This window comes from Sinohyriopsis cumingii, chromosome 1 (assembly GCF_028554795.1).
Source record: "Sinohyriopsis cumingii isolate HCF-2022 chromosome 1, ASM2855479v2, whole genome shotgun sequence".
Lineage (NCBI taxonomy): Eukaryota > Metazoa > Mollusca > Bivalvia > Unionida > Unionidae > Sinohyriopsis > Sinohyriopsis cumingii.
This window is the reverse complement of record NC_142961.1, coordinates 178,957,612-178,973,244: the sequence shown is the minus strand read 5'-3', so window position 1 is coordinate 178,973,244 and position 15,633 is coordinate 178,957,612. Positions and strand designations below refer to the sequence as shown.

Here is a 15,633-nt window from a genome sequence, read left to right as displayed (position 1 = left end):
CTTCATGACAGGAATGTATTTATTCTGTTATGACAGAATGTATTTATTTCTTTATGACAGGAATGTATTTATTTCTTTATGACAAGAGTGTCTTTATTTCTTTATGACAGGAGTGTCTTTATTTCTTTATGACAGGAGTGTCTTTATTTCTTTATGAATAGTAGACAGAGGGTGATAATGCCATATTCAAATGGAATATCATCACCAAGAAGACTGGAACTTGCATTTAAATTAAACTGAATATCACATGTATCTCCTAAGAATGACCAATGTCACATGTATCTCCTAACAATGACCAATATCACATGTATCTCCTAACAATGACCAATATCACATGTATCTCCTAAGAATGACCAATGTCACATGTATCTCCTAACAATGACCAATATCACATGTATCTCCTAACAATGACCAATATCACATGTATCTCCTAAGAATGACCAATATCACATGTATCTCCTAACAATGACCAATATCACATGTATCTCCTAAGAATGACCAATATCACATGTATCTCCTAACAATGACCAATATCACATGTATCTCCTAAGAATAACCAATATCACATGTATCTCCTAAGAATGACCAATGTCACATGTATCTCCTAACAATGACCAATATCACATGTATCTCCTAACAATGACCAATATCACATGTATCTCCTAAGAATGACCAATATCACATGTATCTCCTAAGAATGACCAATGTCACATGTATCTCCTAAGAATGACCAATATCACATGTATCTCCTAAGAATGACCAATATCACATGTATCTCCTAACAATGACCAATATCACATGTATCTCCTAAGAATGACCAATGTCACATGTATCTCCTAACAATGACCAATATCACATGTATCTCCTAACAATGACCAATATCACATGTATCTCCTAACAATGACCAATATCACATGTATCTCCTAAGAATAACCAATATCACATTTATTTCCTAACAATGACCAATATCAGATTTATTTCCTAACAATGACCAATATCAGATTTATTTCCTAACAATGACCAATATCAGATTTATTTCCTAATGATAACCAAATTCAAGAGCAGTGTTTTTACAGTATGATCTTAAAAGGTATAATAATGTTTCTGGATGCTCATACATAGTAAAGATATGTTGCATACCATATTTAGCATATATATTGGGACATGATAAAATAATTTTTTTTTTCCTGTACCAGAACTTTTTCAACCTAGGTCATATTTCCCAAGACTTAAGAAACAAAATAAATTGGTATTGAATTTGCACCCCCCCCCAACCATTGCACATTGCAGAAATCAAAACACTTATTTGACAATAAAATGAACTAATCTAACCTTGTATTGGTATCATTTAGTCCTCTCTTTTTTTCATCATGAGCATTAAACAATAAACCATATCCACGAACTCCATATATATATATATATATAATATACATCTATACTGTAGTGTGTATCGCTTATGTCTGACAACACATGACACATTGTTCATTGACGTGAACTCAAAAGTTTCAATATGTTATCCGACTGAAAAATGGATCTAACAAAAATTGCAAATGAGATGAAAATAATCAACCGATTGCATGAAGATATATGCCCTTCACGCGTGACTAGGTGTTAGGTGCAAAATAACCAACATTTAATTTTATCCAAGTCAGCTGTATGACACTATCTCACAAGCAAAAATCATTATTCGAAAATACATTCACTTGAGTACAAATGACAATCTTTTCACTAGCATGGGTTACAAAAAGTATCATTAAAGCAAGTTATTGCTGTGAATACTATTTACCCAAAGACATGAATGCCTGTTTGTATTATTACTACATGTGCCGAGCAAATAGAAGCTCATGTTATGAATAAACAACTGGCAGTGAGCAGTGAACTCATTGTTTGAACATAACCATCAGGGCATCAAAGACCAGGGTTATTTTTATTACAAAGCAAGCCAACCTCAGACGCCAACTTTGGATACTTTTAAGCTGAACATTTTTAAAGGATGTCAGTACAAACGTTATTTTATTGCAAAGCAAGTTAGCTGTGGAAGCCAACTTAGGTTTCTTTTAAGTGTGCTGATATTTTTAAAAAAAATCTTTTAATATACAAAGTCGGTTGAGCTATGGAAGCTAACTTTGTTTCCTTTTCACCAGTATTCAGGGGAATTAAGATAGTAAATTAAAACAATGGAACAATTTTTAAAGTGACTCACTATAGTGCTTTGTGCATCGACATTGCGACCCAGCATCACCCAGAAGATATGGGGAAAATAACATCATATGATGAATTTATGGAGACCAGAAGAGAAGATGATTTTGCCAACAATATGATCATTAACATGGATGAAAACCTAGTGTACTTTGATCTCATTCCTGGATGGACTGACATTAAGATGGTGATTAAAAGTGAGAATTAGAATGACTGGTGCACATTTTTAAAAACTCTGACTTTTGTCCGTGTAGTTTCCACTTCAGGAGATGTGTTGCCTCCAGTGATAATTTTTCATGGCATGAGAAAGCTAAAAAAATATTCATGCAACAAAATGGATTGTATGTGTGCATGAGAAGGATTGTGTTGAAGAAATGATGTTGCAGTGTATTAAATTGTTTTATCCCAAGTAGACAGCTTTATATTTCAGTGGAATGCATTTTCCAACATGTAATTTTTGAATGATTAAAATGATGTCCTAGAACTTACGACTTGAAGAAAACAATGTGCCCCAGAACATACAGTGCACAAAAAAATTACTTCAAAAATTAATTTTTTGTGTCCCAACAAATACGGTTACACAACATATATGGTAAATACAGTACATTTTCATCTTTAGCAATAATTGGTACAAATTATCTAAATGATAATTCCATATTGAAAGCTCTGCAGTCCTGTATCATTAGTAATCTTGAATGGGGGACAGATTTTTTCAGTTTTGAAGTTTCTATGGTAATTCTCTGTATCTTTCCAAAAATGTTTTAAAAAATGACTGACACATAATCATGTTTTCTCGGTACATCAGAGTATTTAATTACTGGTGTATCAAGCTTTTGCTGATATTTTATGACATTGACACAGTTGGAGATAAGAAAATAATAAAATACATAATCTGATAACATTATTTAAGGGAAGAATTTTCATCTTATAAATTTATTAAGAGAAGAAAATCTGAAACATTAAAGATATATTTGGGGAAGTCTGTCTCATAAAAAAAATCTCGTCACTATTTCTCCTAAATGAATGGTTATATTAGCACGGGATTTTCACCGAAAGGCCTTTCTTGACATCTGGTTGATTGAAAGGTCTATTAGTGCCTTCTCACAACTTTCATTTATATTATAAATTTAACCGTTATGAAGCGATTTGTAAAGGTGTTATGTTCTATTAATGAAAATAATGACTACAGAACATTTAATTTTTTTTATCGTTGGAGGCAAAATGCTCCTAGCTGATTACACACTCAATAATTTCCGTAAGGCAAAGCGGAAGTGACGCAGTGTAGGGAGCACAGCTTTCCAATTTTCATTGTAGTTATATTCAACAAGTGGAGCCGTGTGTGGAAAAAAATGGTAAAAAGGTTTATTGCTGGAGGTTGTAGCAATACAACACAAGAAGGAGTGAGTTTTCACTCATTTCCTACTAATCCTGTTTCAAGGAAACAATGGATTAAGCAGATACAAATGAAAAGAAAAGACTGGACTGAGCCAACTAGTGACAGGCAAGATAGTCAAGTTATCTTGCGACCACTTCAGAGAAGATGATTTCAATCCCGCCTCTAAAATGAAACAGTCATTTGGGATTTGGGAATTAAGACCATTAGACAACTCCTGCCAAATACAGTTCCAAGTGTGTTTTCTCACCAGAAAACCCAGCGTACATGCACACCAGATCAACAAAAATCAAGGGTTACTGCAGGCCTAACAACACGTAGCCCGAGAGGAGCATTTTAAAAGCGAGAGCAAATATGGGTAAAAAGTTTATTGATTTTAGCATGCTATATTATTTTGTTGTCAACCCTACACTCTTGCCATAATTATACCTAGCTTACAAACGATTAATGCAAGAGGGTGGTTTTAGTGGGAGGGTGTTTGCAAATCGTAATAGGTCCACCCTTACCCCCCCAAAGCAAGAAACCTGCTGTATCATGATCTCTCTGTGTTTGTATGTGTGTGTACAATGGTGAAAAACCTAAATCAAAGGGACAATTATATATATATCCCCCGTATTGTTTGGGCATCACGCTAGAAAAAATATTTGTGGATGCCATAGCTTGTTTCCTGTCTTTAGCTTTTTTCAACAATAATAATAACGATATATCACAAGTGCTCTTCTAATGCTTAAACGGTGTGAATAGTTGGTGTATTGATTGTGTTTAATTGTAAAGACTAATTAGTTCTGAGGCTCTGGGAGTAAATTACCTTCCTTGCCTGGATATATGCTATTGTGTCAGTGGATCCTGGTCTAGGTCGGATTCACACCTACAACCCATTGATTGCAAATGTGAAGAGTAATGATAGCATACTAGTAAATCGATAAAGATTTGTCATTATTTATTGCAGAAAAGCCCTGCAATGTGTTGGTTACATGTCAAACATTATGATCAGCCATATTTTCTATAAGTAACGAAAGAGGTTTGATGCATTTGTCATTTATTGTTCAAACATACATAAAACTTAAAGTATAACCACTTTATCTAATTCAAAGGTATTCACTAGACTTTGGCAAAAACATTTTTCATGTATTGCTTTTGTTTCAGAGACTAGACACACCATCATGCATCATTGCTGTTGAATGTTAGACTGACAGGATACTTAAGAGATCCAAGAGAATCAAGCATTAGTGAGAGGAAAACAAACTGATTTTGGTAATAACTAGTTCCTTGAATAAATGCACACTCCACAACGAGATATTTCAACTCATCAAGTTTAGTAATATCTTTCATTCATGCTGTGCATGTGTACTATTGTAATTCAATGATGTAAAGTGACTCAATGTCATAATCTCAACATTAAAAATTAACAAGCAAATGACACAGGTAACATTTTAGTATCTAAGTTCACTATGATTGTGTAAGCAATTGTCTCAGTATGCCAAACACTTGTTCACTTTTTGCTACTGAGCAATAATACACTGATAAGAATATTCATGAGAATGACTCATCTGTGTGAAAACCATGATAAGTACAAGTCTCTGAATATGTGTACCTGACACTTTCACTTAGAAGTTCCACCTGATCGCATACACTCAAAATGATGGCAAAGCAGCTTGATTTAATTTATTTTAATCAAAACAAAGTCCTGGATTTTAATCAAAACAAAGTCCTGGATTTTAATCAAAATAAAGTTGATGCAGATTTATATTTGTAGCACATATTCAAAATCATATATTGTAACAAAATAATTATACATTCAAATACTATTTATGTTTGTTACAATGAATACCATTTTAACTTTTATTCCTATTTAAAAAGAATTGTTATAAAAAATTTTCAGCGTGCATATAGGCAGTGGATGAAATTCTTCCTTTTTAAATTATGCTGGGAAACATTTCTTCTTTCAGAATATGTTGAAGAGTTGATGGCAGCACTGGAGGAAATGGTAAGGAAACCAGTCAGTTGATAGTTGCCACCAACTCTATGCAGCCAATCCCAGAGGCCAGACAAGTTGATGGCTGTCCAGGCTCTCACATCAAGAGTTGCAAGACAACTACAAGTGCTTGAAACCTGTGTAGTTACCACCTTCACTTGGGAACTTCTGCCTACTTGCATCTACTGCACAGGATGGCAAAGCAACTCTGATTTCACGGCCAAGATATCCCCAGCACCATCTTACCAGCTGCCTGTATGCAGTGTATCTATTACGACTGAAAATAGAATATGCAACATATTTTAGACTTGAATAAAGTTACATTACGTCACCTATTCGAGTTTTAACTTATTTATTTCAAGTTTTCTGAGTCAGAATCTTTAGCATAAAATTAGATTTTACTATGACCAATGGTAGGAAGCTAAAAATGAATCTAAAGTGAATAGGAACAGACAACAATATGTTTTGAATGTCAGAGTCTGTTCAAGAAATGAAATTATTGTTCGATTGAAGTTTTTTCATTATAATTTACAGCGTAACAGACAAATGATGCTAGCAAAGTTTATTCCTGAAAGGTTGGGTGAAAACTCCACATAAGAAAAATGTCACATTTTCTCAGTGAAGGAGGGATTTCGTGAATTTATGAGTGACTTTGTTTTATATTTATGTGTATACAGTAATCACTTTTCCCAAAAGGGACCTGATATTGGCGCCATAACTATTGTGAGAACATTTTGCCTATAATTGTTTACGTACTCTGACAGAATTTCCTTCTGATTTCGATACTACTGTCTGTAGGCATAGTATGCTGCTTCCAGGACATGTTCATCCAAGCACACTGTCTGAAATCCAGGATGATTGATGATACAATCCACACTGAGCCCCTCTGTCTTATAAAAAATCACATTGATCTCTTTAGAGCATCTACACTCTTCAGCTGTTTCTTTACTGCTGCAATTTCCACACATACACCTGAATAAATCAATATACATGGTAAATATACTCTATCATAATTATTGTTAGACAGCAGACTTGTAGCTATTGCATTTCAAAGTGCAGAATTTTCTTTTGATTCATGAAGTTGGCTATCTTCAAGGTGTTCACCTTCCTCAAACAGCAAAGATGAGCATGACAAATTTGCCATAAATTTGCTAGTGTCTTCACTATCAGCCATTATCATCACGTACACTAAACTTGAGGGACTTCCCGACTGTGCATCACTTCCGGAAATCCAATTTTTCACCGGAAATGTATAAATATTTCCAGAGCGTTTTCCGTGAAACATCAATGTATGCTCAAATAATCTTAATTTTCTCCTCTGTGAGTTAAAACCTACGTCTAAAATGCACATTTCTGAGTTATTTAGTGAAAAATGAACATTATGATGTATAATGTATATTTGACTCTAGTAGACATTGAAAATGAAAATGGTACCAATCTGACTTCTGACATGACTGGCACAATGTCCATCTTTAAAATCTTGTTATCACTGCTTCTGCTTGATTGCTCATAATTTTTATAGATTGTCCTGTTCAACATAGGACTTATGATGTCTGCTTGGTACTAAAAGAAATGGCATCAGTCTGATATAAAAAAATGTGACCACTGTGGCATCCATCTTGAAAAACTTATTGTTTCTGGAGCGAAATGGAAAACCATACCAGCATGTGGTTTCTACCAGAATGTAAGGTTTCTTATAATGCCTTATATGCTCAGAATGAAAAGTCTGCCAGGTAGTCATCCAGTATGTCCACCACAGCAGCTAAATTGGCTATCTTCTTGCTGCTGAAGAATATCAGAGATGATTTCAACACTCAGCAGTTAAAAGGAAGAAATGGTCTTATCTTGAATTCCTGAGAGAAGAAATTGAGCTTGAAGATTGTCAGTCCCTTCTGGAGATTCTTCTCTTGTAAAGATTTTAAAAACAAAATGTAAAAAAAATATTGATGAATACTTTATTGAATGGTTCGGAATTCTTGATGCTATACCACATATATGGAAATCAGCTATCAAAATGTACAGTGATATTGCAAGGAAATTGAAAAATACAGCCAAGATTTTTTTGAGTCTAAAACTAATATATTCATTCTATCTTAAGAAAAAACTAAGTTTGATATTTTTTATTATTCAGGTGTATGTTTATGGAAAAGGAGAAAACACAGGAAAGTCGGATGTAGCAGAGACTTTTATTTGGCAGCTGGTAAGTCCAGACATCATCAGAATGCCTTTTAGTATTTGCCTTTAACCAACTATCAGTTCCTCTTTTTCTGTTCACACTTTGATACCCATCAAAGATCTATCCCCCGTTACACATGAATGGATGCCATTTGTAGGTGAATAGCCCATGATGTGTATGTACCTTTTCAGGTCATATTCTGATGGAATTGTTGCCTTTTTCCATCAGTTTTATAAATCCTCTACATCAGGATCTTGTACCTACATAAAAATATAATTTGATGGGTTATGTACTTGACCAGGTTATTACGTCATTAACATTAACTGTTTTAACTGGAGTGGGAGCATACACATTTTTCAAACACAAATCTAGTTGGATGTCCTGCAGTGTACATTTTCAGTGAGGTTTTTTAAAATATAAAATGATATACATTATCCTAAAAGCTGTATTGAATGTAGATATAAAGATAGGTATCAATCCTCTGGTTTTATCCTTACTGGTAGAATTGTTGATGGATACATACTGTTAATTAAGTTTCAAAAGCTCACTCAGTCCTTGTTGATAGATTGCATGCAATCTTTTTGATTGATGTCTTCAAAAGTTCATCCATGACGTGTGTTGGTTAGGGTTTTCATTTAGTTCTTTTTTTCATGTCTGTTACTTTTCGAGTCCTTGACTTGGAATATATGTGTTTCATGAGAAGACCTTCAGCCATCAGTGAAAACAAGGTCACTGTGACATTTTATATTTAAGAGATTGTGCATTCCTTAGTTTTCATTAAACTGAGTTTCTCCTGACTAGGGTTTGTGTTTACCTCAGGTTCTCTGATACTGTGGCCAGCATTGTTATGTTACTTGGTATATGGATGTGCCATGAAGAATTCTTCACTCTCAATTCAAAACTAGGTCATTATGACATGTATTTCTTACTACATTGACCTGCATTAACACTTTTGTTTAGCCTGTTGTTGCTTGATTACATAGATGTTTCATGAGTAGTATGTACATACCACACACTTTAGTCATACCTAGGTCACCGTGACCCATATTTCACACTCCATGATCTTTGTTACCTTTGCATTATGTGAGTTTCTTAGACGTCAGTGCCACATAATGATGTAACTTGATAGGATTCATCATAAAAAGTACTACACCATTTAGACAAAACAAAGCTTTAAAATCTGGCCTTGCACAGGTTTTATTTGTCATTTACATGGAATATGTTTCTTTAAAATTTGCATAACAGCAGAACAAAGATCAGTACATTATCAAATGACAAAAGAAAAAGCCTCCCTGGAATTTACTTTAAACACACAGAATTCTCTGCCTGATCTGTTTGTAAAGTCTCACAATATGGACTGGTCTTAATTGCATTTGATATATTCAGTGATACTCATATAGCCTTACCTGAGATTAAAATCAGGCAATATAGAACATCTGGGATAAAATGGAATCACTTCATCAAGTAAATTTTTTTGCCCCCTGTTCTGTTTAAAGATAACATGGAGACTGTGGTCTTGCACATTTCTCATGTATGTGCTGATGACCTTGTCTTAATTATGTTCATCTACAATTGTATCGTTTAAATAACAATGTTAAAGTTAGTGTCACAACTGTTAGTTTAGCATTTGAATTACACTTGCTTGTCTGCAAGACGCCTTAGAAATGATTCACTACTAAATATGAAGACATCCACTATATATGGCATGCACCAAGATATAGTGTGAGAAATGTTAAATACACTTAAGTACTTATTCAAGTAAGATTCTCAAAGAAATGCCTAAGATGTTTAGAACTGTTAACAAGAATTGAAACAACTTTTGATAGGACATGAGTAGTTTTTGTTGTAAATACAGTAGTAACTTCACTTCTTACAAAATTCTCTTTCTGCCATATATATTGGCTTGCACCTGATGTATTTTAGAGTCTATTCTTGGACATATAATTGCAGAATTCATTCTTATTTCTAAATGATATGCATTTGCAGGTCTCTAAATGATATACATTTGCAGGTCTCTAAAGCACAATTCCTGTTTATTTTCAAATGAATTGTGTGGGGTCTGGCTTTCCCATCATACATTTCAAGTTTTTGAATAGAACAATCATCACTAGCAAAGGGTCATTGATTCACATCACTCCTCATTAAACCTTGGCATATGTAGCTAGACGAAATGCTATCTGCTGCTCCATTATCAGGTACAGCTGAAAGTAACTGATCCAGTCGGATTTCTTGTTACATTTACCTTTGCAATAGTTTGGAGCAATCATAGCAGATGACAGTTCGCATGTGAAACCTTTGATAAATGTTTTGTTTTCTAGTTGGGGCACGTCAAAATCATGTAAATTAACATATTGAAGTAATAACTGATCAAGTAACGAGCCCTGCTTTCTATGGACAGTAACTCTTGGGTGACAAGAGGGCATGTTTAAAAAACTGTCTTGGCTAGTGGTGATGGAATAGACCCTTGTCATGCCTATATGGATTATGTCATCACTCATGATTAAGAGTTTCTCTTTTTCTTTAATTATTTATAAATATTATGAAATTGTCATCAAAGTGAAATTGGTTAAATAATACAGTTATACCTCTGTAATGATATCAGATCTTCACAGTTGTAAGGTGGCCTTATAAAAAGAATTTTTTTAAAAAGTAAACTTATTTGATATTAGATGAGGTGGCCTTAGATCAGGTTGCATCATCTTTTCAGAGGACCGTTAAGAAGGAGATAACTATATAATGCATCAATGCATATGTTGCACATGTACACAGATAAAAGCTATTTTAACAGAAGTTAATATTGCAAAATCTTTTAGGAGGGAACATCAACAGTTACAACCAATAGCAAGAACTACACACTGAACAAGGGACACAATATGCTGATCGGAGTTGGACAAGAGTAAGTCTCTATTTGTTTCTCTTATTTGTTGTACAGTCCGAGTTGGACAGAGTAAGTCTCATATTAATTTCTCTTATTTGTTGTACAGTCAGAGGTGGACAGAGTAAGTCTCATATTAATTTCTCTTATTTGTTGTACAGTCCGAGTTGGACAAGAGTAAGTCTCATATTAATTTCTCTTATTTGTTGTACAGTCCGAGTTGGACAGAGTAAGTCTGATTAATTTCTCTTATTTGTTGTACAGTCCGAGTTGGACAGAGTAAGTCTGATTAATTTCTCTTATTTGTTGTACAGTCCGAGTTGGACAGAGTAAGTCTCATTAATTTCTCTTATTTGTTGTACAGTCCGAGTTGGACAAGAGTAAGTCTCATATTAATTTCTCTTATTTGTTGTACTGAGTTGGACAAGAGTAAGTCTCATATTCATTTCTGTTGTTTGTTGTACAGTCAGAGGTCGACAGAGTAAGTCTCATATTCATTTCTCTTATTTGTTGTACAGTCAGAGGTGGACAAGAGTACGTCTCATATTCATTTCTATTGTTTGTTGTACAGTCAGAGGTGGACAGAGTAAGTCTCATATTCATTTCTCTTATTTGTTGTACAGTCAGAGGTGGACTAGAGTAAGTCTCATATTCATTTCTCTTATTTGTTTTACAGATATGATTATGATCTCTCACCTTAGCAAGACAATATTATGACACCTGCCATCTCTCCTGAAATTTGGCAAAACTTGGTATATAGGTTGCCCATACTGTAAATGTCTCAGAGTTGTGTATGGTTTACAGCCCTCGACCTGAAAACCATGATAGGATAGCAAAGATCATCAATACAGAACATTTTGAAATATGCAGAAGTTGCAGTTACAGTGTCATTGTAGCTTATGGTTTAAGTTTGTTCTTAAGGTTTTGATTAAGGTTCATAAACAGAACATATCATTTAATTTCACTTTTGTGTGTTAAATAGCATGCCTTAGATTTTTATTCAGCAATGGAGATGATGATGATGATGGCAATGATGATGGTGCTGATGGCAGTGATGATTATGGTGATGATTATATTTTATTGGCAAAGACAACTGTAAAAATAGGTTAATATGACATGTTTGACAGTGGGATTGGGCTGCAGGCTGTAAGCCATATAAATACCCTGTTGTTGTGGTGTGACTATAACTTTCATGAATGCAGGCTGTAAGCCATATAAATACACTCTTGTTGTGGTGTGACTATAACTTTCATGAATGCAGGCTGTAAGCCATATAAATACCGTGTTGTTGTGGTGTGACTATAACTTTCATGAATGCAGGCTGTAAGCCATATAAATACCGTGTTGTTGTGGTGTGACTATAACTTTCATGAATGCAGGCTGTAAGCCATATAAATACCCTGTTGTTGTGGTGTGACTATAACTTTCATGAATGCAGGCTGTAAGCCATATAAATACCCTGTTGTTGTGGTGTGACTATAACTTTCATGAATGCAGGCTGTAAGCCATATAAATACCCTCTTGTTGTGGTGTGACTATAACTTTCATGAATGCAGGCTGTAAGCCATATAAATACCCTCTTGTTGTGGTGTGACTATAACTTTCATGAAATACAGTACACAAAAAAGAACAAAAATGATTGAAAAGAGGAAATACTAGATTATAGCATAGATTGGTCGACAATCAAATATGCGCTACAGCTTATACTGTAACTTAGGAGATCATTCACATACAATTTAGTTAAACAACACGTCAGGTAGTAAGCAATAAATATGAATAATAATATGAAAGAGAGAGGGAGAGAGGGACTCGGACAGATATGGGGAAATTAATGAGCATTGTCAGAAGAGAAATGAAGATTAATATTCTAATGATTGATAACCTTATGTTGAATGCTTCTTTCAGGTCACAAGAAAACCCTAATATTCCATTGATCAGTAACCTTATGTTACATGTTTCTATCAGTTCAACTGTTATGAGAAGTGGAATGGATCAGAAATAATCTTAAAACAGTCAGGCAAATATCCACATTAAAACAGTCAGGCAAATATCCACATTAAAACAGTCAGGCAAATATCCACATTAAAACAGTCCGGCAAATATCCACATTAAAACAGTCTAGCAAATATCCACATTTTGAGAATCAGTCTCATGATAGATACCTAATTGCAAATCCATAAGTTGAAGTTTCCCTGTTTCCTCCTATTCTTGCAGTGTTTAAAATAATATCATTCTAGCTTGAAATGCATTTTTGCTAAGAGCACCACATGAGCAATTGGATTTCATTGATAATTGAAAAGGTCAGACATATGGCATTTCTCAACTGATAACAAATAATTCTTTGTTTTCCATTTCCTTCACATAATATTTTCTGTGATTACATTTATATGAAGTGATCTTATAATGCTATGCTAAGAAATGGTTCTGTGATAGTCATTGCAGAAGTTATTCCCGAGTTTGATAGTGGAAGGGAGACTATTCATTTGAAGCTATTTGGGATACTGGATAGTTTAAATTGACTTTTATTATATGGATTGGTGTTACTGTACTGCTAAAGTCAACAAAGTTTTATAAATACAAGTGTTTTGCTGTTTCACCATGTCATATTTTGTACATCAAGATAAGCTTATGATTTTCTTTACATTTTTTTTATGGATACCAAACCAAGCTTAATATATAAAGTAGAATCAGGGTACCTCTGTGCATTCCAGTAATTATTATGCTAGTATCAGTTTGTATCCTCTCTGAAGGATCATTTTCATAGTTTGAAAAATTACACCAGATTAAATGGGCATATTCAAACACAGGAAAAATAAATCTAATACAAATTTTCCCAATACGTCCTGTCATAGCATACATATATAGTATTAGCATGGGAATGATAAGTAAAGCCTAGATCTTTATGTGAGACATCTTTCACATCCTCACTGCCTAATCAAAGGAGTGAATTTTAATCACATGAATAGCAGAGATTTACTGTCAGAAGCCTTGCAGTTTATACACCAATCATTAGCCTAGGATGATAGTGATTCTTTATTATCATCAAGGTTTTATGTTGAACTATAAAGATTGTTGGCAACTGCAACATAATGATACATCATCAGCAAATCGTTTGATATTAGTGTCAGTTGATGGGTGCCATCCTTAATATATGAGAAGAAAAAAAGAAACCCAAATATGGAACGTTTTAGTATTTCAGCATTTGTTTTCCACAGATTAAGGTTTTGTTATTTCTTATAAGATCGATCTTTGCATTTAAGTTTCTAATTTTTTCCTTGTTTAATAGCATGTGTCTAATATTTATTAATTGCTTGTCTAATATTTATTAATTGCTTTTACCCCAACTTAATTGATTTTGTTTATACACCCACCATATTATGCTGTTCATTGGTCTCTCCATCAGTCTATCTCTGCCCCATTTCATTTCCACATAATAGCTCAAGTTATCCACTACCTAATTTTACCAAATGTGTTATGGGTGGCTTGCACTTTTGGTAAGGAAGGAGCCTATTGAATTCAGGTTGGAAAGGTCTAAGATCGGTGTCACCATGAAAGAACAAAGTAAGTTTTCTGCACAATGCCATTAGTTCTTTATCACATTCCTTAGCCAGACTTTGAGGATGGCCTTTACTTTGAAGTAAGGAAAAAGCCAATTGATTTTGGTGTAAAATGGTCAACATCAAAATAACTTCGACAGAAAGAAGGATTTTTTAAAATTTTCTTCACAAAAAACATAACTTCTGCATCACAGATCTAGACCAGACTTTGTGTTTGCATTGTGTTAAAGAGGAAGCCTTTTGATTTTGGGGTCAAAAGGTTAGAGGTCACAGTTGGTGTGGAAGAAAGAAAAATGATCTCCATTGAACTTTGTGGATGGCTTGCACTTTAAGTAAGATAGAATCACATCGATTTTTTGAGTCATCAGGTCAAACATGACTGATTTTGCAGAGACATTTCAGTTCGCTTCTATATATCTTCACCTTTTGTGGAGGACTTATACAATGGGTAAGAAAGATTTTTAGGTTTGTTACTTTGACTCTGAGAATAAAATGGTTTTTGTATAATATTAGTTCAAAACCATGGACAGTGAGCAGAGTTTGTGGAGGACATGTGCTTAAGGTATGGAAAAATACTTATGATTTGGGAGTTTAACAGTCAAAAAGTTTTTTTCTTCTGCATAATAGCTGTTGTTTTAGGGTGGGATCTTTGACCAAACTATCTATATTGACATGGACTTAAGGTAGTAAAGAGACCTATAGATTTGAGGGTTTAAAAGTCAAAGGTCATAGTCTTGTCAAGATAAGTCTCATAAGAAATAATTTTTTCTGCATTGCAAGTTTTAGTTCAAGATCACATACCATGACCAATGGTCCAGATCTATAAAATCCATTGGTTAGTAATCACCCTAGTCAACCATGGCTCACCAGTGTTTACATAGAAGATTATTAAATGGAGAGTGGGTCTATATTATGTTGATTGCAATTCATTGGATACAATTTTTATCTAAATTTTATTCTGTGTAGATGTATGTTTTACAATTAACATGGGGTTTCCACAGAAAGACTTCCAATGATGTCCACTTTGTCCTAACTCAAAGTGGTGCTAAGATGACCTCCAGTTTGTGTACCACAGCATTTTACTTGAAAATCTTGCTGTTGTTTAAGAATATCAGACATGGTTTCAGCACTTGACAGTTGAAAAAGAGAAATGTTCTGATCTTGAATTCCTGGTAATTCTTTTTGCCCAGTGGAGTGTCTGTTCTTCAAGGGACTCTTGTTATTACCGTGTTTAATGAAAGATACAAGCTTCAAAAAATTGTTTTTGTTTACGATCTCTATTCAGAGTTGAAAAATCTTCTTGCTAACTTGAAGCCAACTTTTTGATTTACTTTTAAAAGACACAAAACATTTTGTATGATCCACAATCAGTGTAGAAGTGGCATATATTACGAATCTCATCTGCCTGCCTGTCTGTGACTGATCTATCTATCTGTCTGCCATACTTTCATTCAATTT

General features: G+C 34.1%; 1 protein-coding gene across 2 annotated transcripts in view; it reads left to right on the top strand.

The window, feature by feature from the left end:
• LOC149808471 (3-hydroxyanthranilate 3,4-dioxygenase-like) overlaps nt 1–15,633 on the top strand; it is a 55,182-nt gene that overhangs the window by 32,424 nt on the left and 7,125 nt on the right. Inside the window, exons 8-10 of one of the 2 annotated variants that reach the window (XM_089977720.1) lie at nt 7,699–7,767; nt 10,557–10,639; nt 11,295–12,754. In XM_089977720.1, coding sequence (XP_089833846.1) covers nt 7,699–7,767; nt 10,557–10,639; nt 11,295–11,319 — 177 coding nt within the window. In that variant the 3' untranslated portion in view covers nt 11,320–12,754. Of the gene's footprint in view, nt 1–7,698; nt 7,768–10,556; nt 10,640–11,294; nt 12,755–15,633 lie in introns of those variants that run through there. The other variant, XM_089977712.1, reaches the window with a different exon arrangement.